The sequence below is a fragment of the Vespa mandarinia genome, chromosome 2 (assembly GCF_050613455.1).
Source record: "Vespa mandarinia isolate Hongniang chromosome 2, ASM5061345v1, whole genome shotgun sequence".
Taxonomy (NCBI): Eukaryota; Metazoa; Arthropoda; class Insecta; order Hymenoptera; family Vespidae; genus Vespa; species Vespa mandarinia.
The window spans coordinates 10922825-10949747 of NC_140811.1; the positions used below are offsets into that span (position 1 = coordinate 10922825).

General features: G+C 32.6%; 2 protein-coding genes and 2 long non-coding RNA genes across 7 annotated transcripts in view; 3 read left to right on the forward strand and 1 right to left on the reverse strand.

Moving 5' to 3' along the window:
• LOC118445073 (uncharacterized) overlaps positions 1 to 22841 on the forward strand; it is a 30115-nt gene extending 7274 nt beyond the window's left edge. The window contains exons 2-3 of the long non-coding RNA XR_014981884.1: positions 20594 to 20707; positions 22638 to 22841. This is a non-coding gene — a long non-coding RNA (uncharacterized LOC118445073). The remainder of the gene's footprint in view (positions 1 to 20593; positions 20708 to 22637) is intronic.
• Wat (worker-enriched antennal transcript) lies at positions 357 to 26421 on the reverse strand. Of its 4 annotated transcripts, XR_014981883.1 has the most exons (5): positions 26212 to 26421; positions 7999 to 8128; positions 4511 to 4609; positions 1337 to 1421; positions 357 to 561 (listed from the first exon to the last, which is right to left on the reverse strand). XR_014981883.1 is itself a non-coding variant. In XM_085655411.1 (4 exons), the coding sequence occupies exons 1-4, from the start codon at positions 26404 to 26406 to the stop codon at positions 1396 to 1398; spliced, it is 450 nt and encodes a 149-aa protein (XP_085511537.1). In that variant the 5' UTR covers positions 26407 to 26421; the 3' UTR covers positions 357 to 1395. The 4 variants fall into 4 exon arrangements, 3 of the variants coding, with proteins under 3 accessions (XP_085511537.1, XP_035729772.1, XP_035729782.1); XM_085655411.1 differs by having other exon boundaries at positions 357 to 1421; XM_035873879.2 differs by lacking the exon at positions 26212 to 26421 and adding an exon at positions 15976 to 16468 and having other exon boundaries at positions 357 to 1421.
• LOC146873211 (uncharacterized) lies at positions 16411 to 17626 on the forward strand. Its single transcript, XR_014981886.1, has 2 exons — positions 16411 to 16612; positions 17133 to 17626. It is a non-coding gene; the product is annotated as an uncharacterized LOC146873211 (long non-coding RNA).
• The window catches only part of Ance-3 (angiotensin-converting enzyme Ance-3), a 33522-nt gene continuing 32703 nt past the window's right edge, over positions 26105 to 26923 (forward strand). The window contains exons 1-2 of the mRNA XM_035872793.2: positions 26105 to 26318; positions 26417 to 26627. Coding sequence (XP_035728686.1) covers positions 26592 to 26627 — 36 coding nt within the window. The 5' untranslated portion in view covers positions 26105 to 26318; positions 26417 to 26591. The remainder of the gene's footprint in view (positions 26319 to 26416; positions 26628 to 26923) is intronic.

Consider the following 26923-nt stretch of genomic DNA (forward strand, 5'->3'; position numbering starts at 1 on the left):
TTCTTCGTTTGTTATGTTCTTATTTTGTTTGTGTACCGACGATCTTTATATAATTCAATCAATTATTCGTCAACTGTCGTGCGATAATGTTCTGTATGAGACGTTTGATCTATAACCGAGTTTCTAAACTAATTTTTGCACTTTTAACTTTCTTATGCAGCTTCATTTGAAACATATTGCGACGTCAGATTACTTAATTAACGTATGTATGTAGATCCATTCGCTTCTACTTTCTATACATCAATCCACATATCAAAGTCGTTTTCAACATACGATAATTGCGTTCTAAGAATCGCTTTTCTTTATGGAAACGAAAGGAATACAAATTTGGGACAAATAAAATGAAACGAATCACATAGAGAAACATATTTTTCAAGAATTTTTTGTTTTTTAATTTTTATTCCATTATAATGTATGGTTATTTACAGCTTATTACTATTTCGTTATCGATCCGATCTCATTGATAAACTTATCCGTTCACTTTTAGCCGTTTCCTAAGACGCCGAGCGTCAGTTTTACGATAAATAATCATGGTCTGATCTTTCTAAGACAAGATTTTCTCTGTAAATGTAAAATGATGCATATTTTAACTCAACGTTTCAGAAATAACGAATAATTTACCTTCAAAATCGATTTAAGAAATAAGCACCGCGAGAGCATTCGAATATGACTCAAGTTTATATTGTTTATATTGTAATCCATTGGCTATTAATTAGTCGTTCATTAATAGCCAATGGATTACAATATAAACATTTCAAAAAATAGGATAAATTGACTTTTCTTAACTCTGAAAGGTTTTTCATCAATCGATGAACAATTACACTTGTAAAATATATTATTAATATTTATTCTATCTACAATAATAATGACATTTCGAGCACAATCAATTTGGACGGATATAATCTGTGCTATTATTTCGCACCATCGAAGCGCGATTACTATTAATTATAATAAAAATAAATAAAAATATATTAATATGAACTTCAAGATATTAAAAAATTAATTTACAATTACGAGCGGTTACAAACTCGTGAATCAACAGCTATGAGAATCAAAGTAGCATAAATTATTTTATTGTTTTACAAATTTATATTCAAATCTATCGATCTATTTGATTTACCACTTTCATTCACAGCTATTGACGCATGTAACTTTGGTACACATTGATATTAAGACTTCGAATTAATTGCACTTTAATTAATTACTTTGATCTCTCTTTACTCTCTTCCTTCGTTTTTCCATGTTCATTGCTCGATGGCAAGAATCTAATTTTACGTACTTCTTAATATATTCGCTTGTTAAATGAGCATATCGCGACACGATAGTTCCATACTACCTCTTTGTTGTCTTCTAGGAGAACACCTATAGTCATTATCCCATCTCGTTCAGCTTGATTTAATAATAGTAATAACCTAGGAAGCCTGAAACAAACGATAAGAATGCGTCGTGTGAAATAGACAAGTCAATTCATAAAACGGTATCCATATACAGTTATAGATGATTACGTGTATGCGGAAAGCAATAACAGATATTTATCTTTGAAATGTTTCTTTTTAACCTTTAAGCAATATCATATCTTGAGTCATGTGTAAAATATCATGCATTTTTACTCGAAATGTTAATTCTTAATTAACAGATATAGTAATCTAATCGCTTTTATTTTCATAATCTTTCAATTATTTCATTGTTAGATAATGTTAGAACGTGAGAAAATCGTTCTTTGTTATAAAATTCATTATGAAGCAACTTAAGCTACCTATTCCTTTCGATACAAAGAACAAGCTCGCTTTCGTTCTATGAGAAACTCATGTACTTGATCAAAGACGAATTCAACGTAATCCGCTAACGGCTGGAGGAGTAGTCCGTTAAACGAGTTAACAGAAACTGACAGTAGAAGGAACACCAATGAGAAAGTCAGAGATATACCTGACCGTTGATAATGAGAGGGTAGTCTAAGAGAGCGCAAGAGAGAAAGAGAGAAGCGGGGAGAGTTTCAAAGCTACTAATTACAAGCACCCTCGTCACCTTCCTTCTCTTAGCATGATTGACCTCATCCCTTTCGCGTGTTCTCCCTTTGATTGGTAAGTGCTCGCTTTTCTGGTCCTATGCTTCACTGATACACGGATTCCCTTCACCGAGTTGGTATGTTCGACCACGACATTCTAACAATATAAAGTCAAGCAGGTTTCGAACGTCGAAAGGGAAACGAGAGAGAGAGGGGGGAGGGAAGGAGGGAGGGAAGGAAAGAGAGGGAGAAAAAAGAAAGAGAAAAACCAGAGTTGATTATAATACGGATCTCCAAGGCCGATAAGCTTCTCTACCAAACGCGAAGGAATATTGTCTGATATTTTCAACTTCAGTTATGACAAATTAACGATGACGCCTTTGGTGAACGTAAATTTGATATGATTCTTTGCTAAAGTTAATATTTATAAAGTTATCGGGGTACTCCCGGTCACGTAGATCACCCTATATATTAGAAGAAAAAGAAGGGAAAGATATTCTTATTCCATTTTCGCGAGTTCAAACTTCCGCTTTTGGAATTAACGTCTCGTGAAAAAGTACTTAACAGAGATATCGCTAAATTACGAGTTTCGCTTTGGCGAAGGCGAGCTTCGCTTTTCTCTCAGCCCTCCTTTCAACCCTCGGATAAATTTCCTTCAAGGACGTCCGGAAGGGCGAGCCGTAGCTTTACGCGTGTCGCGTAATTAAATGCGAGTCGAGTTTAAAGCGTCTCGAAAAAGAGAAGAGATTTGGTACGCCGTTTAACTTAGATGCTTTCGAATGTCATGTTTTTTTTTTCTTTTTTTACGTTTGGAATCATTTAAATATTTCCTATAAAAGAACCTGTTCAAATGGATATATAAAAAGAAAAAAGGAAACAACATTAATAGAATAATCAAGTAATGAAAAACTCAATCTACATTTGAACTTGACCGAATAAAAATGTGGAAACAAACGTTGATCTTGTCTGAAGAAGAACACGTAATAAGCACCCGTCGAAAAAAGTCGACCTTGTCGTTGACCTAAACGACCTCATAACACCTGTTACGTTTCACGTAATGGCAACGCGAAAGGAAGCGTTACGCGTAAACGAGTTTGACTGACGGCACTTTCACTGATCCACGACCAGCGGGTGCGAGACTCTTCCAAGGTTTCTCTTTCAGGATTCTTCTTTTCACCTTCGCAAAAACCGGTATTTCGAATTAATCCCATACCAGGATGGGAATTCAGGAAGTATGCGATTAATTGCTTCATACTACTATTTCATTGTACTTACTACTCTTTTACAGGTGTCATTATCTTTTATGTTATAGTACTTTATGAATAATTAACATTCTTCGCTAGACAACTTACCTGTCTGATATTATTTAAAATTTTATCGATATCTCTATGTTTTCAGTTAAGTCATTTTGTTAATATCCAATCAAGTTAGTTAAATCGTTAAGTCAAATACTTCGACGTAATCGAAAATAACTCGCAAAAAAACGAGACTGTGGTGCTGTCGAAATAGCGAGTTGAAAGAGCGCTTGAAGGTTAAAGCTTCGAACATCGAAACGATTTTCTTCCGCGTTGTTGGCGCGATTATAACGTCTCGAAGGAGGATGAAGTGAAATAAGGAAACGAGCTATCGTCTTCGACAAGAAGAGATGGGTTCACGATCATGAACACGAGATATCCTTGTCTATAGACATGCAATGCTTTTACGTACATATACAATGCCAAATGTACATTCACATATATATAATATAAAGCTCTCTCGAGAATACATGAGTATGTTCACGATACGTCAAGGATCGATCCTTTCAGACACGCTTATATCTGTTGGCCTTCATTCAAATCGTAGATGAAAGTACGGATCTATCAATTTCATTCCATCGTTAACCATTGATTAAGGAAATCCCATTTCGAACGATCTTGTTTAAGATAAAGGATGCAATGTTGGATTAATTGTAACACATTTGTTTAATATATTTTTAAAGGATTTTTTTGGGAATTTGATCGCTTGATGAACATTTCAAATATATAACAGAATCTTTAAATAATGTGATTAGTACTACAAACATATAATTTACAAGTATAACATACAGGGTTTTTTGTTTAATCAAAATGGAACATCCAGTATAAGTACATATGTACGATATTTTATATATGATTATTGGGAATAGAGAGGAAAAGGTAAAAGTTACTAACGACAGTTATTTCACTAGTGTGAGGGATAATAAATAGTGTTTTTATTTATAAGTTAAGTGCACAAGGATAAAGACAAACTGGTGCAAGTACGTCAAAGAGATGGAGCGAGTGGGGTGGATACATTCTTTCCCTGATCATCCCTTTCTAGCTTTTATTATGGCCTCTTTCATTTATCATACCATCTTTGGATTTCTTATTTACAAACGGAGAATTATCACCTTCTGTGTTGCTTTTCTTTTACTCCCTTTTTGCATCTCAAGAGGAACAGCGAAGGATTGTCAATTCGATTTCGCTAATTATTTCTTCATGGATTTACCTGTATTCGGTGGTACGAATCCGTATCCACTCGCACCTACGATCACACCGCTCGTGTCAGCGCGGTTCGGTTCTGGACCAGGTGGGAAAAGAATTGGACCTAAAAAAAATTAAAATCAAATTAGAAATGTTAAAGATTATTGAGGTCGCTGTTAATCAACTGGTTTAATAATAATAATAATAATGATAATAATGATAATAATGATAATAATGATAATAATGATAATAATGATAATGATAATAATGATAATAATGATAATAATGATAATAATGATAATAATGATAATAATGATAATAATGATAATGATAATAATGATAATAATGATAATAATAATAATAAAGATAATAATGATAATGATAATGATAATGATAATAATAATAATATTAATAATAATAATAATAGATCCTAGCTATCAATCTTCATAATTTATATCATAATTTATAATCGATAACGCGAGACGATTAATTTGAATATTATCTACGTCGATATCGTAGATTCATAGATTATCATAGATTAATTCCTCACGCGCTCTGCGAGCTAATTCATTAGCGAGGAAATTGCAAAGGTCGTCTCGTATATCGTTACTCGTGACAATGCTATAATGCAAAGATTTGCAACGAAATCGTATTCACATATATGCGTATAAGAACATGTTTTACAATGTCGGGTATGTTAGCTGTTAATGACCTTAATGATCGACAAGATATGCAAGCCGAGCAAATACGACGATTGACATTGTAACTGTGGAAAAAAGTTGATATTATGATAGTTATCAACTCTCATGCGAACATGCGAACGAATAGACAAACAGATTTGAATAAAATTATTTGACATATGAAAAAGTAATTTTTCTTCTTTTCATTTTGTAAATACTTTCTTCATATTTCGTTCATTCACTGAAGAAAAATCCTGTTACAAAGAATTGAACGAACTCAAAGAAGAATATTCAGCCTTCACGGTCGTAGATCGCTCCAATAAATCAAACCCCTATATCTTTGTCCGGCGGTGATCCGAAACTTCTTTCACTCTTTTTCTATGATCTTTTCTTTCAAAGAACGATCGATCGATTCTTTACCAATTTTATACCATTCTTTGTGTGCCCGACCGACACGCGTGCACGACTACAAAACTTGCAAAGAAATCTTCGGCTCATTTGTTTCCATTTTATCGTCATTTCTTCCTACGTTTCCTTAATGAATAACCATTTATTCAAAGAAACTTAACGTCAATCTTTTCTAAAACCTAAGAACAGGAAAGTTGCTGGATACGTATTATTAATCACGTGCAAGCATTACCGAGAAATGTGTTTTATAAGTGAATCGGAAGAAACGGATATAATTTAGATAATCGAATTAAATTAAAGATCCTTTGGATGATCTAAGAAAGAAAAAAAAATAGGACTCCATACAAAAGGATTCTTACCAATTCGAGCGTTAAAATAAACAATACTTTTTTATGTTTTTGTATTACAATTTCTTTCGTGTCGATCTTGTTCACTCAAGCATATAACACTGGACTAGCTGTCAATAAACGTTTGTCTTTATGAAATATTACGTTACGTTAGCTGATATTATCGACAATATCTAGAAAAGCAAACGCGTTTGAACTTGGCACGAGATCCGACTTCGACTTATACTTTTAACACCGATTCAAAGAAATCATATATCTCTTTCTCTCCTGAATTATATATAACATATCGAGTCGATAACATCATGCCGAAAATAAAATCAGATCGTCGATTACAAAACACAAATAATAAAATAACGATGAATTTAGCACAGCAGAACACCATTGTAAATGAATACGAACGAGTAAAAGAAATATCTTTGTAACTCGTTTTAAGTAATCCACGTAAAATTTGTTAATTTGTCATAATTTATAAGTTCAAAAAATTGGGTATATCTCGTGAAGGATTTAATTAATCGAAAACATTTTTTATAAATTTGTTTGATATAAAGAGGAGGATATCATATGGTACTAATTTCTTTTTGCAGTTCGAGAGATAGGAGAAATTTCAAAATCAAATTCACTTTTTCCAATGGAATCATATATTTTTCTTTTTAATATAATTATTTATATAATACGATATTTTTAATATAATACGATAGTATTTGTTGAAAGAAATTCAACAACGTGCCATATGAGATCATTTATTATTGTAAAGTGTCATAAATTATATTATAAATTTCTGTCATTTCTTAAGAAGTGTAAGCCTGTATCGCTGGGTGCCAGTGCCAGCTGTTCAATTATATTTTATAAACAAAGACTTGTAATACTAATCTTACATATATATATGTATATATATATATATATATATATATATATATATATATATATATGACATTTAGTAAATTAAGAGGCATAAGGGACAGTCAGCAAATAGCGATATATGCTCCTAAGAAATTAACAAATTTAAAACAAAATTAATAACATTTTATAATAATAAATAATCTCATTAAATGCTATCGTACTATTTAAAAAGAATGGTTTTAAATATATGGTTTTATTAACAAAAATGAATTTGACTTTGAAATGTCTCATATTACTCGATCTATAACAAAAATTGGTCACAGTATTATAATATCCCTCCTTATACCAAACAAATATGCAATAAAATCTTTTTGATAATATTTTCAGTCCCTTACAAGTAATTTTTTTCAAGATAAACAGAAAGTATATTTACAGACTATATATTAAAAAATTAATTGCTTATTTCGATTAAATATCTCTTCGTATTGACCAATATTGTACATATAATGATAGATTTGTCGATATCGCTTAAAAAATGTCGATTCTAATTAACTTATAGACTCAATTGGATTTCAAATATCACGACACAGCAAGATTGAAGGATAATTTGATAAGATAATTACATGCATACACATATTCATTGTATTTTAGATATGAATGCAATATACCTAATACACTAAATAATGCATAAGTAATTAATATATATATATATATGTGTGTGTATATGTATGTGTGTGTTAATATATTAATATATATATATATAATATATATAATATATAATATATATATATGTTATATATATAATATATATAATATATAATATATATATATGTTATATATATAATATATATAGTATATAATATATATATATATATGTTGCGAACTATATTTGTTTATAAATTAAAAGTCAACTACACATACAACTATCTACATTTATTTATATTTATCCTTTCACCGATGGTGTACTCCTACAGCACGTGCCTCGATCTTAAATTATTATCCTGACTTCGAGAGCGTTAAATCTGTTCCGGTAAAAGTTTGTTTCAAACTGTTGGAAGTTGGAGCATATCATACTTTCAAAGATTAAGATCATTGATAAAAAATAAAAAATGACATCGTTAGTGTTTGTCGAAAGAGATACGATCATTATTTCAATTTCATGAAGATAATCATTGACCTTCATAGAAATTCACGGTCGAATGAGAACGATCAAACTAAACAGTATAGTTAAAACTGACCTCTGTTCGATCTTGGATCCCGCAATCCTGCGCTCTGTTGAAAGTAAGGCCCGAAACCAGCATAGAGTTGCCTATAATTCTGGGCCGTGACACCCATCAGGATGGCCATTAGGAATGCGATTAAAGCGATCTAGAAAAGTGAAAGAAATTCCAAATTAGGAACGTGTATTTCGTAAAAAATGTAAACTAAAAGGAACTACATGCTAGAAGATGGAATTGACCGGGTGTCGTTAATAAATCGGCGAAAGGAGAACGAGTTATCTACGAGAGAAGAAGTCGAGGAGTCTTTTAATAGGCGATCGAGATCACAGATAAGTCTAACAAAATCTCACGAACGCGCCTTTCTAGCCAATTTATCGGCCGTCGATTATCACCAACAATCGAGTAAATAGCATCATTAAAACCTTCTATATGATTACACTAAATAATATCCATTTCGTAAGGGGAAAACATGAACTTCATCGACTTTATTGACCCTTTATTCGCTGAAGAAAATGGAATCATAGATATAAAAAATATTTCTCGAAGGTGATCTCGAGTGATTAAAATTTAATTATAAAATCATATCATTTGAAAAATTTGAATTAAATAATCGGAAGTGAATGTGGAATAGTTCAATAATTATCTACGACTCAATTAACGACATCTATGAATAATAACTGTACTATTTTCCTTTCTTTGAGTAATTGAAAACACTTAATTTCTTTCCGCAAAAATATAAATCTTAAATTATACGATTTAATAACGTTAATTTACGCTTTGTATACATAATGCTATTTAAAAAGAAATTTACGATGATATAACGAAATCTATCATACCGTTCAACTTTTTACAAATGAAAATTTTGTACGTTTTCTACGATCATTGACACATATCGCATACTTTAATTAAAATTTTCTTACTTTCAGAAACTTTTATATCTTGTTCTATAGCAGTAAATTATTATATAAATATTGGTAACATCTATCAATTTACTCCAGAGAAATCGCTTGTGAAATTTACGAAGTGACATAATTCTCATATGCCACACGTTAACTTTACTATGCGAATTCAATTTGAAATCGAATTTCGAATCGCAAGTCTCTTGTCGTTAATCGAATTATATCAACTCCTTACTCGGCAATAAGAATGTCGGAAGGTCTTCATTTCGAAGATACACAGCCTTACGTAAAGCCGTTGATGAAATCAATGAAATTTTACGATCTGCTCGTGGATTGGACGGAAAATCACATCGGTAATCCTATGAACGATAATGACTCGGTTGATGTTATGTGAGCACGAGCTGGGATAATCGCACAAAAAGAATCCATCGAATGGAATCATTAAAATGTTGCGAATTCCATCCAAATTTTTCCAAAAGGTATTTTTTTCACGGAATCGTTTCAGTCGTGACGATGTTAAGATGAAAATTCATTCCATTTATGCGAATTATCCTATAAGAAAGTTAAAAATTTTCGATTTTAATATATATTAATAGCAAGGAAAGTGACCTTTTGGAAACCATTTTTAAAGAAATTAGTTGATATAGGTTGTCTTCGTTTCTACAAAGGCACGAGGTCACTCTCGAAGCGCTGACATACATGTGCTAGCACCGTGACGCGAGATCATGCCAAAGCGATATCCCAAACATAACTTATGAAGAAAAACACATACGTACGCGTAACTACAATTTCGCGAGAAGAGGATAACCATTTTAATCCGATTGCTGTTTCATATAACTCCAATATAAGTTCCTTGTTTTCCAGTTCTGATCGATTTTCAAGAATTATAGAATGTAATCGATTCGACGCGTTTAGTCGACTTTTCATGTGAAAGTGGAGTGTTGCAATATGATAATGGGAAAAATGATTAATAATCATTAAATGATTAATAATCAATCACTTCTGAGACTGCTCAATGTACAGATACGTTGATATATGTTAAATTTGCTATTAAAATTTCAAGATAAAGCGACCAGTTTTCAAAAAATATTCTACAAAAAAATGACCGATACCAGTTATGTGAATGTCTAACGAGTAGAAGGCTTTCACGAAAGTGTCCTTCTTCGTACCGTTAAAAGTTATGTCGGTAAAAGGAAGAGAAATAAGTTAGTGTTTGTTTCAGTGATGTCTGGTAAAATATGCCTTTTAATTTTGCTCTTGAAAGTCGCTCGAAAGAAAATAAAGATGTATTTTTACGAAATGTCAATAAGATTAATATCCCCAATGTATCATAAAATTTTAATAAAAACCAAAATTAGAATATTTCTGAGCGTTAAAGAAATTGCTTTAAAATGCCTATGTAATTAATTTATATTTTTCTTTTTTCTTGTATCTAACAAGAACCTTATATCCTTTATGAGTGAATTGGCCACTGGTAAAATCATCTCGGAAAGCTTATTATACGAGCTATTAGATAGTAAACTTACACACAGATACTTAGTAAGAGCTATGTATTAGCGTCGAGTACTTCCGCATTTAACGCCAAGTGAAACGGAGCGTGTTTACAAACGCGCTCCTCCTTTGTCTGTGTATATGTAAGTAAATCTCTCCCGTAGGAACCTATAGACCATTAATATCGTAGGTCGAGTTAACCATATTGCGTCCATCTCAAAGCCACGCGTCGTCCACTATTACGCAACGAGAAGAAACGCGTACAAAAGCTTTATTATTCTATCAAAGACAGCAGCTCGTCATTCCTTTCCTATCGCGCGCGACCGACTGCTTTCCATAGGTATACATGTATATAAATAGAATCTGACATAAGTGCAATACAGTAGTGACATTGTAATAAGTCGATGTACTCAGACTATTGATAATCTTGCTGGCTTGATATTTCGATCAAGTTCTCGTTCCGGATACTTGCTCCATTTTATTAAGGCGAAAGGTCAAAATATGAAATAAAGAAGATATACAAGTTCGAGTCGATTTCTTAAAGATAACGCTATCAAAGAAATGTAGAATTGTTATGGGCATTGCTTTCTAACTTTCGTTATTTTGTAACGATTATGATGAAAAATAAATACATGTTAACTGGAATATATCTTAGAAATCAACCAGTCATTAAGATCGAACAACGAAACGGCACTTTGTTATGAACAATGTGGACCTCGATAAGGATCTAGACTTGAAATTTGAAGGAATAAAAAGTCGAATATTTCAAAAGAAAAATTTTTATACAATACCTATACAATCTATACAACCTATAATAATAATTACTAGTATTTGCGAAACTGTAAAGACAATTCGTATACCGGAAAATACCAAGTAGGGGATAATTTTCGCGACCTCGACGCTCCTCGTTGCGGCAACTTTCATTCACCTTCATTTTATATATCGTCAAGGAATTTCACGAAGGTCCTCGCCTCTCGACTGCCTTGTACATCCGATCGCCTATCCCCCTCCCCTTTCTATCCCTCCTACTCTTTTGATCTCGTCACGATTGGTTAGACTTCCTTTAATTACTAGATTTTATGATATTTCATAATTGTTTTTTACATGTACCAATCAATCAGAACAAGAATAGACACTGTACTTTTTTTTTCTTTTAAACAACTCCGATACAGTCTCTTAGTCATTGGAAACGTTTCAGTTGTTGGTAGTAAGCCAAATGTTACGAAAGGATGAGGATGAGGATAAGGACGAAAATAACGAAAAAGAAGACAAAGAGGGTTGAAGATGTTAGAAACGACGTGTCGTTTACAATTAGAAAGTGGAACGCTCTAGCAGGTGTAATGCGCAATTCGTAACGATAGGTACCTGCGTGCATACACATATACGTGCGTATTTTTCGTTAACTCTTACAAAATTCATATCATTGATTATAAAAACACCATAGGCAATTTAATTGAAAATCACATCGTATAATTCCAACAATTTTCATTGCACTTTTATCATTTTTCCGATGTCCATACTTGTATGCAAAATATACCGAGTATATATATAAAAATTTTTACGTCACATCAAGCAATATGTTATACATAACCGTTTATAAATTTTCTAATTTATAAAATGCTTCTTTTCTACTGGATGTTTGTGATTAGAAAAAAGCTTCGTAAAAACTTTTTTCGCGGCACGTTTTACGAATATCCTATACACGCATGAGTATATCACTTTTTAATTGATTTTTTCCATCGATTCTCTTTAACAGTTTTCTATGTTACGGTACACAATTTAGCGTGAAAAGTTTACGTAAGAATGTATACGTGCATATGTAGTTTGAAATTGCATTTCTTTTAAAACATTGGGAAAAAACGTGTAGCTATTTCTATTACAGAATCCTTACTTTTTCTCAAATATTTCGTGAAAGGAACAAATATTTTTTTGGATTAAATCTTTTGTGACACACGTAAGTGCGCACGCGCACAAAAGAGAAGGTTATTTTCGATGCTGTGCAAATCGTCACGCTCGGTTGGCACAAAAACCGGCAAAAGGTGCCACGTCACATTTCTCTTATAGAACCAATCTCTTAACGGAACCAATAAAAGGGATAGCTTTGAACGTTAAAATATCGCTGACATGCTGCAAAGATTTTCTCCTTTGTCTATACGATCGAACTATATTGTAACTATAATTGAGAAGAAGTCGTGCGATTAAATATTAGATGATAATAGTATAAAAAGAATGAAAAATAAAGATCAACACGATATTATAACGACGTTTCAATGTGTCCATATACGATAACATAAAATTTGAAATATCATTTACTATGGATAATATATGGAAAATTAGTAAACTTCGAATGTCATATAAATTGCACAAGTCTTAAGGATTTAGTTGAGTATAATTCGATCAATCGACAAAGTGTAAAAATCGCTTTATTTGCAACAACATCAAGCAAGTTCTTCGTAATATCCTTAATAAATTTTATCTTAGAAATCATCGATTTCATGGAAGACATAATCTCTAATTTCCGGGGAGCCTAAAAGGAACTTCGATCTATAATGCTTTCATGCAAATCTCGCCAGGAACTAAATACTAACGAAATTCGTAATGCTTGACGTAATAGTATACATCGCGATGAACGATAGAAAGCCAACGCTAATAGCTTTTTGATTCGAAAATTGTACTTAACGACTGCTTCGAAAGTCGATATTAATTATCCGATCTGCTCTCGATCTTTGTTAGTTAACACCGATAAGAGAATGAGCCTTAAAGGAACCGTAAAGCGTCGATGAAATCATGCTTTCGAGCAGGTGATTTATTATAACGCTCGACAGACTGATAGCTAGCTTTTGTTCATAGAGAATAATTTACGGTTATCGATGAATTACATCGCTCGTCCGACGACGTATATAACTCTCGTTCTCGCTCACGAATACGGAAAAAATGATTTTCCGTATCGATATCGAGATCCAACGTGTGATTTGTTACTCTAGCGCGTAACTTCGACACTTACATACATCGTCTTTATTAACACTTTTATGCAAATATACGTACTTGTATTTTTTTGCAAATGTAAACGTTATCATTATTACATTCGTATGGATAATTACATCCATAATATTATTTTAATAACTTTTCTTCAATATGTATTAAACGATTAAAAAATTACATTATTGCTCCTTAGAAAAGTGGAGAGAAAGAGAACTCGTATAAAATTCAAACTAGTAATCGTAGATCATTATGGAGTTTTTGCGACCGTTGCATACTGATGCGAGGAAACGTTTCATTAGCGCATTATGGCATTTTCTTATACGACATTGAAGAACGTAGAGGAACAAAATTCTGTGTCTCAAAGTATTAAAATTTAAGTGTAAGAAAAGTCTTGTTAAGGAAACAGAGCGTTCATTCATTATCGAGCTTTCAAAAGAAAAGTCTGTGCAATCAATTATTTTTCACAAAAGTCAAATTATAATCAAATATGATCAATTTTAACTCACGTTAGTTTTAAGGACGATTACTTCTCTGAAATAATCAAATGTAAACGATGAAATAATTGATAAAAATGTGAATGTTGCAAAATATACGTTAGAATTTAATATAAGCATGAATTTTCTCGGTCGACTTTGGGCTTCTCAATAGACCATGCAATCTAGATTAATATTTAGAAAATCGTGTAAATAATCAGTAGCCACGCATCCCGTGTGCTTCTTTCTCTTTCTCTTTCATTTTCGTAGCAAAACAAAGTGTACATCGAGGAATTTTTTTATTTTGATCAATATCTTCGATGCGTTCATGTCTATTTATGTTTAATATCTTGGCATTAATTCCCTCATGAATAATTTTGCAAGCTATTATACATTTTCACTTGAGTAATTATAGAGTTAATCGAAGGTTGTTCGAATGAATGAAAAAAATTATTCGAAGAAAGGATTGAGTTAATACATGGAAAAAAAATCCATGTAATTTAAGCATCAAATTCGCAATTTATATATTATGAATAAATAAAAATAAATCTAGATTAGTAGACGTATACTCGACCAACAAGAAACTTCATCGTAACTGGGCCTGCGGCAAGGACGCAAACTTGTCTCGCCAACGGCTATGAATTCTGGTGAATGAACAAGATTTTACGGATTTCCGTTTCTCCTATTCTCCTATTCTACGTTCCTTCCTTTACCCGTCTAACTCAATCCAAAGAACATGTCACCAACGACGACAATGAAACTAACCGTCGTCTCTTGTCGCCTTCTTATCGTATAAAACAACTATCCCATAAAATTTAACTAGAGAGGTATATACGACTCGACGGATCTACTTACGTTCGAAGCAATTTCAATAGATTACTCGACCTTACAATAGAACTTTAGAATATTTATCAAACATTTTTTTCCTTTGAAATGTTTTCTGTTTCTGTCAGTTTGTTCATTTTTTAAACGATTTTTTTTTTTTATCCAGCAATCCATTATCTATACTGTTTTCCGTTTTACGTATTGAAACGAATGGATCCATTTATGAAATGAGTATATTCGTTAGAAAAAATGCCGTTCATAGATTCTACGAAAGATTTAATTTATCAAGTGATTCATTATTTTGAAATGTTTTTTCGTATAAATCAAAAAAACGCGTCTCATCGATTTATGCAATAACTTTGTTCATAGAACAATTCATTGTCTTAAAATCTTTTTTATCTAACAAAAAAATATTCTATTCATCTAAACGAATAACCTTGATCGTAATTTTACTTCCCAAAAAAGAGAGAAGAGTAAGAAAAAAAAAAATCTATTTTTGACGAGCGAAAGTAAAATATTTTTTCACGAAAATGATTCTGGAACTTTCACTTAGCGATGTCGAATCAATCAATCATTGTACTCAACCATTACAAGTTGGTTATTGTCCACAATTGATTGCATGAAAGAAACAAAACTAATTACGACTATCATTAGAGCTACGTGCGTCAATATAACGGCGTGATCCAGTGGGTACTAGAATCAGTTGAGACAATGTGTTACATCATCTCAATGCGTTTCGATCGAACATAATCGTCATGTTCGATCGCAAGAAAATAAGAAAAAAAAAAAAAGTCGAAAAGATCCGTGGTATATAGTTGTTCCGTTTTACGATCGATGTCTTCCGGAATAGTAGATATAGAAAGTCAAGATGAAATAGGCGAAACACGATACACTTTGCTATATGCCTTTTTATACGACCATCAAGATGAATCGGGCTGCTGCACTCGCTTTTCTATACCTAGTCCGCAATGGCGTGCAAGCAAACTAGCAGTGCATTTCGCGAGCGTATCTTTAGCTTTTCCGAAGAGTACTTTCAAAGACCTTCTAAAATGTAACATCAAACTATACATGTTAGGATTCAACAAATATTCGTAAAACTTTCTTCATAAAAGTTTCTGTCAATAAAACAATACATTATGAAATTATAACAATTACCATTATCTCAAATTCGATTACTATCTTGATTTTCTAAAGATTGACAATTTCAGAACACTTCGTTCACTACAAAAGGAGAAAGAATTCCTTTCAGGAAATGTACGAATACTTCCTGAAGTGAGTGTAAGTAGTATACGCTAGGAAGTACAGCGTGGAACTGATTTACTTACGATTTTCATGGCGCCTCGCAGTCCACTCGAGCACCGTTTCAAAGATAGAAAGATAGAGAAGGAGAGAGAAATGTTCTCCGCGTGGCTGTTCCGTCGTCGACTGAAAGCAACGGCACGCCAACGACTATGATCCAAGTCTCGTTAACCGTAGTCGATATTAACTGACCGTCTCACCGGCTACTTGGCTGGTGATATCGTTCGAGGAGTTTTCTCGCGTGTACTCGCTTATGCTCGCATGTACTCTCGCGTACTCGCAAGAGGGTTACGTTCTTCGGGGTGTCGATGGAGTCGCTACTGTTGTTAATGGTCGGATAACCGGCACGGAGAGGAAGAAACTTGGAGTGGGGATTGAAAGACTTAACTATAACGAAAGGAAAAAAAACGAAGAGCACGCTTTACGGGAGAATACAGGAGAGAATGGATGGAAGTTAGCTGATGCACGTCAAAGAATTGCTCGCTTGTGCTCGCCTCCGTACCGTGTCCGACCGTTTGACGCGAAGTGGGGGCCGATCCTGGGACTTATATGTCGGCTGTGGAGGCCAACCTGACCCACCTCCCCCATTCTTCTTCCCTACTAGCGTTGCCTACTGGACACCCGCAGAAGTACTCTCCCCGGAGAAGACCTCTGATGGTCAAGGTGACCTTAGACTTCGATACGAAGAAGAACATTCAATCGAGAAGAAACACTCTCGCTGATTTTTTTTCGATAGATTTTTTAAAGTTCGTCGAGAGAGAGAGAGAAAGATAAACAAGGTTAAAGATGAAATCAAACAAGTTTCTTACTTTTCATTCGGTGAGATAAGTCGATAAACGATTTTCTTATTTGTCGACTATATTTTATTATCGAATTTTGCCAAAGTGTGATCTTTTTTCCTTTTTTGTCTTTAAAATTGTCAAAATTTGACCATTTTCTTCCTTTTAAAGAATTACTTCTTGCCTTTATATCGTTTATTATAATTTTCTTTCATACTCGTGAACGAATACCAATACCACCGCGTTACCATAATTTCACGAAATTCTTCGTCATCCGACAATTACGTCAGCTCGATAAATCGAACATATCGATCGAAAGATTTTCCAATTACGTCTTCGAATGACGATTATTGTCAACAATTTTACTGATTATCATGTACATTTTAATGTTGATTTTTTTTCAGTGTCCAGCTTTAACAATCGTTAATCGGATAATTCCTTCCGCGATGGAATCCGGATCTATCGATAAATGTGATGATGTCATAGTTGATCAACGATTCAAAAGCCGAAACAAAAGCAAATCGAGAAAAAATCTATCGCAATGGAACGTCTTCCCTTTTGAAAGTTCTCGTCTTCCACAATAAGACAATTTTATCGAAGAATAACCAGAATGAAAAACTTACATAACTATAGGGTAGACAATGGTGAGCGTGTTAGGTTCGTCATGTTACAATCAGCAAAAACGTGATAATACGCGTCTCGTGTCCCACGAGACTTGTCTCGCACCGTTCGTATAGTCACGTTCGCCGCAACTCGGAACACGATGCGGCAATTATTGTAATAGAGTAATCGATCGAATAAATCTGATCGAAGCAAAGCAAAAAGGCATATGGTGTAATAAGATTTCTTGGATACGTTAGCCAGAAATACCGCGAGCGACGGAGGAATTCAATTCCCGTAGATCGGTGTCATCTGGCGTTACAACGATGATTAAAGTAATAGAGTGATTAATTGCATGGACGCATCGCATAGCGTTGCTCCATTAAAGAAAAATCTATTTTTCTTGCATAATACCAGACGGTAGTATCGTGCCATAATTCACATACATATACGTAACCTGCGTAATGATTATAACAGTAACAGAAGAAAAGTATCTTTATTCAGATATAGGTTTTATGAAATTATTTCTTCTTTATATTTTCTTTGAAAAAAAAAATGAGATAAACGAAATATACAAAGCGCTTCTTTATTGGAAAAGTCATATGAATCGTCAATAATGTCGACGTGACTCAAGTAACGAAACGCAATGATTTCTTGACCTTCTTTAGGAATGGAATTCTTAACCTTAACCCGTTAATTAGCGCTCTTTCAGCCGGGACATCGAGCAAGGAGAAACACCGATGCTATTTCCAATATCGCCGACACGTCTTTCGTAGCGAGACGTAACCGATTCGTTGGAAGGTTGAATTACGAACGAACACTCGACCTTAATCGCTTAAATTCATTCTAATTAATTTGAACGTAAAATTGAAAGGTATGACATTTTCGACACTTATTTTAAAAGTTATCAAGGAAAAACGACACTCTCGAAATTTTTGTTATTTCTAAATTGCAAAAATGTACATATATTGTACGAAAAAATTAATACGTTCATAATCCGAGTTTTTTCTTATTACAGCTTATACGAAAATGTATTGATAATGAATAAAAAATAAATAAAGATTAAAGAGAATTAGGAAGGTACAAGAATGATACAAAAATCAATGAAAATAATTTCAGAAAGAGAAAAGAAATGAAATAATTTAATTTAAAAAATCAAGACAATAAAACGCGTTGGAATTTTTATAACTAACGGAACATCGAAGCAATCGATGAAATCTCGTAATTTTACACAAGATCAAAATTCAAGATAACGTAGAGATTCTAATCATGTGCGAACACAATAGCACTCGTGTCACGATTGTTGAAACATTTTTCTATGATCGTCTCAGGCCATCGATCTCTCGATGAGCTGTTCAAAGGCGAAATTCGAAAAATTAATACGAAATTGTAAGAGAGATTGAAACCTAATGATATCTAAGCGGATATCGAGTGTTCACTGAAAGCATTCATGTGAAACAACAAAAAATTAATAAAGGCCAACAAAAATTCAAATATCGTTAAATAAACATTCTCGTCGATAAATTATCGTCTCGCTCGAACGCCATGTTCGACCTTCGATGTATTTTTGATATCATGCAAGATCACCGTCGATCATTTCCTACCTATTACAAAGCCTCGATCGTTCGGTAAACGGAAAGGGTGAGTAAGTGGTAAAGAGAGAAAAAGAAAAGAAAAAAAAAGGAAGGAACGTCGTATCGTCGAGGACGGGCCAATTAAGAGCAGAAGCGCGTCATCGTAAAATTGGAGAACAATTAATCTCGCTATGCCGAGTCTCTCTTATGAAAGTCTAAAAAGAGACCTTTATCGATGCTGTTAAAGAGGATGACGAGATGGAAGTTAGTTGCTTATATTGCATAAAACGTATACTAGTATTAATCAATTCTCTCTCTCTCTCCCTCTCTCTCTCTCTCTCTCTCTCTCTCTCTCTCTCTCTTTTTCTCTTTCTCTGTTTATCTGCTTCTTTTTTACTATTTGACTTAATCGAATCTTCAAGTCTAAACACTATTATAATTAATCCTGTTCGTTTTACATTTCAAATAGGTATTGAGCTCGGATAAATATTGTCCTCTCTCGTCCTTCCTCTCTTTTTTTATTTACGATCGAACTAAATTATTTCAACTGATCGATCATACGACATGCAGGAAATGCATTATGTAAATTAATTGTATCGCGTTCGAGAAGTTATCGGATAACAAGTAAGATCAAGTGAATCGATTCGTTTGCGATTTAGGAGCGCGTTCCACGTAATTAGCTATTCGTGACTTTGCTGGTTAGAACGTCATGTGGATAGTTAGCATGAATTCGTAGACCAAACACGTATCCAATTTACTGTGACAAAAAGGCCATATTTTTTCCTAAGAAACAGGTGGGGAACGAGAGGAAAATGTAGCAAGGATAGAAGAAATATCATTGATAAAGTGCTAATGAAGGCTAACCAGTGCAGTATCGTAATGAAATCGATATTATTCGAGAAGTAATTAATCTTGAATAATTTCCATTCAGTTATGGATATATTATGATCATACTTCGAGGAAGGATGCGGAAACCTTTTGAGACCAGATATATAGATCGAACAAACTCCAAGAATCAAGATCATTTGCGAAGATCACTGAATGAATAAAAAATAAATAAATTTTTATTTGCTTAGTTAGATGGAAAAACTCAAAGCCATATGATTATTTATGTTCATCAGGAAGGATCTTTTTGTAAAAAATTATTAAGAATAGCTAATAAGAATTAAATAAAAAAATGAAGGGAGACACAAGATCAACGAATCATCTTTGAAAAAACGTGCTTCTGTATACACATATGATGCAGAGGGGGAAGAAACAGAAGATATAGGAAAAACGGCTAATGAGCAGACCACGTTTGAAGGTGACGTCTTAACCTCATAAAAGGTGCATTCATAATTACGCCTTCGGCGGATAACTCCGCCTTCCTTAATAAACTAGCAATTTACTCTCTGTGCGTCACGCGCATTGAGTGTCCATGAGCTGAATCTTTCTTTTAGCGGAAACTCGAAGTGTCCACTTCCGGTGGTTAGAGTAATATCATTTTTTCATGGGAGTTTATTAATAAAATGCGCCTTTGATCTTAAGTGCTATTATTAATTAAAATAATGTCTCAAAATCGATTCGATTAGAAACAAAAAGGTATAATTTGCTTCTTCTAAAGCACCAGCAATAGAGAACAAATTTGTGTTATACTTTAATTGAAACACCCTGTATATCCTGGTGTAGGAAACATTGATTCCAATTCGCAGGTGAACGCTCTTATAAATCACATTACAACGATTCCGGCGTATCAAGGATTGTTCGAGTGTGTACGTGGTTCAAGGTTGAACATACTACAAACTGTTTGGGACACGCATGATCTGGTTCGTAATACACATTTACTTTAAGTTAAGGATTGCTCGTATGTAGGATCGATCCTATATACTAATATCTCTTCACGATCAATACATTTTCGTACGTATATAATCGTATATAATTATATACGTATAGTTTTAAAAATATCGATACAATAATTTCAAAAATTGTCGAGCATAAATAGAACAAATAATTTAACGAGTTCAAGATTGATCATGCGAATGATTCGAGGACGTTCATTTAGTGTGACGAGCCAATTTTTCATTTCTTATTCGCATGGAACAATATCTCGACTCGTGTCACATTCCGCTTCACTAATTACATGTTAGCATTACCTTGATAATTTTTAATTGTTCATTGCTAATCAAATGATTCAGAAATTTATCATAGTTGCATATTTTATTAGATCCAGCTAACTATGTAAAACGGTCTATTTGAGAAAAAAACTTATTCAACCTGTGATAAACTTGAAGTGATCTGGATTTGCGTAACATGAAATTCCATTAAACGCGTACTACATATTCGAACATTGATTACGTCATAGTTATCGTCATCGTCATCGTCATCATCATCATAATAATAATTTTAGAATATGCAACAACTGATAAATAAATAATACTTTCAAAAACATACTTTCAAAATCGGATATATTCATATTTTGCTCTCAACCTCTTCTTCTTTTTGATTATAAAATATAAATTAAATTATGGATAAATGAAAAGAAAATATATATTGATTTTACTATGTTTAAATGAAAAGTGAATTACGTTCAACATTAATCAAAATATTTAAGAATTTGATCAGCCATATTTCTTTCTTTATATGTTAAAAAATTGGAAATTGTGAAGTAAATTAATCGCTCAAAATAATTTTCCTAATATAATACATTATTATCATAAATGATACTATGTTTGCAATTATAAATAGTGTCAGTTATTTATTTTAGTATATAAATAACATCAAACGATAAAGCAGAGAGCATAAGAGATTCCTATACTTACCATCTCGTTATTCCGCAATATTTGTCGGTAATACAGAAAACATTATTTAGTAATGGTAAGATCGTAACTTTGTACAGTCATACTTTCAACTTTTCCACTAGATAGCATTATGTTATCGTTCTTATACACAATCATGACTACAAATACTCCTCTCGTCGAATAGATAATTTTTATCTTATTAATTACAATTAATTAAGAAAACAATATTTCACGGTGTTAACTATAAATAAATAAAATTTTAAATTATAAATTTTAAGTTGTATATATATATATATACAATTTAAAATTATATATACATATATATATTAGGTGGACCGGTAAGTAATGTCGCTTTCTTAAATTAAATTCAAACGAATAAATTTTTAATAAGTTTTTATTTTTAATCGCAATCAAATATCGACATGCGCAAAAACGACATTAACTTTCCGGTCCTCCTAATATATATATATATATATATATATATATATATATATATATGCATATATAGAAATGAATATATTAAATCAATTCTTACGAACGAAACATGATATTACAAACATTCTAGAAAAACATAATTATAACTGAACTATGATGCATTATATATGACTAATAAAATTCTCACGAATCTTGAATTATCTCGCATATACGAGCAAATAATAATCGACGAAGAATTCCTGGTTTATGATTTTTCGATGACTTACACAAAAATTAGTTTTTACAATTACTACAATGTATCTAGTACATAACTAACACTTTTACATTTTAGATTATTACATATTTACAATTATTAGCTCGTTAACATCGCAACAATCCTAACTTTATCCTTTTGTCTCACCAAGTAGAGTTCTTAACAAGTACATTCGTAACATCGTCATTAATTACTTCTATTAAAGAGTAAGTTATCTTTTCTCTGTTACAATTAACGACAATTCGAGAAAAGAAATTCTTATTTTTCCAGAATAACCTTGACTTTCATGACGCGCGATTATGAGACGAAACAGATTCTACCTTTCTAAAAGTTATTCGACGTGCAGGTACATGGGACTGATGAAATAAAAAGAGCGGACATTAAAAAAAGAAATCAGCTTGTTACTTAATCGGTGTGATGTTTAAGAACTTGCAGGAACCGTAATCTCGTTGTTCATTACATAATCAGAAAGAAAAGTGTTATGTTAGTTTAAATTGAAAAATCATGTACTCAGCGAAAGAATTCGATGTATTCTTAAGGTTCCTGTAGTCTTATTTATAAGTTCATTTATAATCTGAAGCTTCAAAATTATTTTATTATTAGATAATTACGTTTCACTCAAATATGGATGTGTATATTTATTTATGTACTTATTTTTGTATGCGTGTATATATATAGAAAGTTTTTAGAATAACAAAGAACTTGTACATGTGTACAATACATACATATACTTATGAGCATTCATTTAAAAATCGAGTTTCACTTCTCATTTACGTAGAAAACGACGAAAGAACAAAAATAGAAGAAAAAAGATAAAAGGATGAAAATCTCGTTTCCAACTTTCGCGATTATCATACGACGCCTTCCGCCTTGTTGATGTAATGTACCGTGAATATTTCGTTTAAGTTGACTTTATAATATATAAATATAATATATTCATACATTATATAAGTATAAAATATTTATATTAAGTGTTTATGGATATGCATTATAAAATGTCATTCTTGTTAACAATCTCAACTTGAGCTAATATATAACATAAATCCTTGAAAGGAGAATAATTGAATTTTATTCGAGAATATTATTTCGAAGGCTATCGAACAATCAAATGACATTCTTTACTTCCTGCACTTAACTTTTTCTACGAAATCATTGTAATCATAAAAAATATGTTCGTCCAATATCTTTTAAATCGATGCTCGAATTTTCCTCTTTCCTTTTTTCTTAGGACGATCTTCAGATTTGAATGTATCTATAATCTCGAGGATTGCCCTTGTAAATATTCTCGCTCTACGCATAATTTTCTAGTGAGATCGTGTAATACCAATAATGTGCTTACATATTTTCCCACGTTTTCATTGCTAACAAACGTGACTTTATAATAAGAGCTCTGTATAATGTTATGTAATCTTCAATAAGAAAAAGAAAATGAAGATGAAAGAAATAAATGCAAACGTTTATTTAAATTTTGCTAAGTCATTATAAATATGAAATTATTAATAAAAAAAAAAAATAGAATGGAAATAGGACAAACAAATTTAATAATATCATAAGCCTTTATTTAAATTTGATAGAATAAATCATAAATATTAAATCATTAGTGAAACGGATAGAATAAGAATAAGAGAAAATTATCCAATTATATCATAATCGTACAAATTTGTCAAGTGATAAAGTTATAATAAATATAAAATCATTCATAGAAATAATACAATGAGAATAAACAAAAACAATTCATCGATATCATTAACGTTTATTTAAATGTTGTCGAGTAAAACTTACAATAAGTAATTTGATAAGATTGAATAATCAAGAATAAACAGATTCTCACCATATTAGAAAAAATGTTTGAGGAGAACCGATGAATAATGAAGATATAAATGTATTCTTTAATGTTTATTGTTCAACGAATAACAAGATGTTTAGAGAAAAGGAAAGGACAAGACATTCGTCCGAAACGGAAAAGGACGGTAATAATAAACGCACCGTTGCATCGTGTGTAAATGGTGTGCTGAAGATTCAAGCGTACTTGAACCCAGAATCGCGGCCGGTACGTGAGACCTGTACGATCGTGGTGGGAGCGTTATCTCTCGATGAGATTAGCCACTGTCGAAACCCAACCTACACGAGAACGAGGCCTACACTTTTCAACGGAGACACTTTGCATGTTCATTGCGTTCTTAAATCGTGTTTTTTACGATTTGCCATTGAAACTACTTATTCCCAATACGAAAAATTACACGATCTATCTTTCTCTACCGTTTTCTTTCTCTCTCTCTCTCTCTCTCTCTCTCTTTCTCTCTCTCTCTCTCTCTCTCTCTCTCTCTCTCTCTCCTTCACTCTCTTTCTTTGCTATTTCTTTCTGTAACCAGCTAATTTAATTTCACAGTCGTTCTCTTTATAAATTTAGGTCTTACCGGAATAAGTAAGTTCCTACGACGGCAACGAAATGAAACCGAATTATCGTGCTTGACTATGTGCACGGAGAACAAAATCTTTTTCATTTTTAAAATTACACGATATCTGGTATTGAGCGAGTTGAATCTTTCAGATCAAATTCGAAAAATTAGATTGAAATTGATCGTTCGGTATATAAGTAATATATAAAATATAACGCGTGCAGAAATTTTAATGCATTGAAACTCTCAAGGACTTTTAAACTAGCCTAGACGATTCTCTCAGTCAGGTATATAGAATAAACATACATTCCAGATCGTGAGACAATCCTCGTTGTGACTTGTAAATAGGCGCGGTTGGTTGTTTATACTTTGCATTTTACGATGAGACGATTAGTCACATAATTTGATTGTCCATGCAAACCCGCAGATATATGAGTTCGTCTTGAATAATACACAAGAAGTTTGTAAAAAGAATCGAAGTAATATCAAAAGAAACCTTGAAAAATAATATCGATAAAGTTGAGAAAAAAGATTCGACACGAACCGTTGTACTTCATGTGAGATCAATGCGAAAAGATAAAATCATGTAATTAGATGGTACGGTTATGTGAACGATGAATCATCTGCTAACACATAAAATTACAGTGAAAGAGTCAAATCGCAAAATAATTTGCAAGGATTTAACTTATTGATGTTTCATTCATTTTCTTTTTTTTTATGGATTGGATGAATGATATAAATGATATAGAACGAATGATATAATCAGATGAATCAACGATAAATAGACGTGAAAATTCCACCTAAAAACAAAATTGATAATTTCAAATCATTACGTCACGAAAGAATAAAACAAAGTCTGATCAACACGTATCTTCTGTGATTCCAAGCGTAGAGATCTAGCTTCTTCGATACTTTCTTGTCTGAACTCACCTTGATATCGTTTAGGTAGATCGAGCAGAACGATTAATGATGATTGTCCTGGAAACGTGACCGACACCTTACTATCATTGTATCTATGTCGCAATAAACCTTCGATATAATAATAATTACATAAAAAGATTTAAAATAAATAAAACTTCTATATTTTAAATCTAGTAATATGATATATATATATATTTATATTTTATATTATATATATTAGAATTCGATCCATTGAATAATCTATAATAGTATTTCTATCTCCTCATTAAGTAAGAAAAGAAAAGAGGTCAACGATGACTCATGTTTATCAATACTTATACGAAAATAACTTCAAATTTTCTATTAACATGAGTCGGAAAAAAGTTCTTCGGCAGTAAGGCGCGTGCTACCGTAAACAATGGCAGTCTTTCAAAGTATCAGTCGAGCGGCCGTTGTCAACGTGAGAACTCAAAGCTGTCGCAATCAACGAGTTAGCCCTCTTCTCTCGTCTCATCCACGGCTCTTTGTCATTTATTTTTACTTACTTTAGCCCTCTTCTTCTCCGCTTCATCTTTTTCTTCGTTCAACGTAGGACAGCGTCTCGTCTTTGACGGAACGAACAAGGAGAAAAACTGTATGGATCCTAGAAGGTGTGAGTAATACGCATCTCCCCACCTTCCATACCACGGATGACCTCCTAGTGGTTGCGTTCGAACTACCTCACAGGAATAAATGTACATTTGCCGGCAGACACGAGGCTTTTAGTGACGACTTGACGAAACGCGTCGACCGTGTGCTGCGTCTTCTTCTTCGACGTGTCAAGATTCCTAAAGAAGGTGCTAAGAAGATAATTTTCGAGGTCGATTCGGGATCGACTGATGATCATCGGTTGTGAACATTCACCCTGAGATATTGACTGCAGATAATGGAACTTGTACGATGGTCAACGTCCGCTATTGTTGTAAGTTCAATTATATAATCTATTAATTTGAATTTGATTTATTGACGACTATGGCAATGATCTAATTGTAAGTCAAAATAACATTTCTAAAGAAATTTCTGTTTGTTGTCTGAGTTCAAGTTCAGTTATTTTCTGAGATTTAAGCTTCTAAAATTTAAGCTTTTAAGATCATATTTTTAATTTAGTAATCCTTTAAAACATTAAAGCTTATAACAAGAGCATTGCTTGCCTATATAACAAGATTATTTTCATCATATTTTTTGTGAGTAGAATGAAATTTATGTAGCACAAGAAAT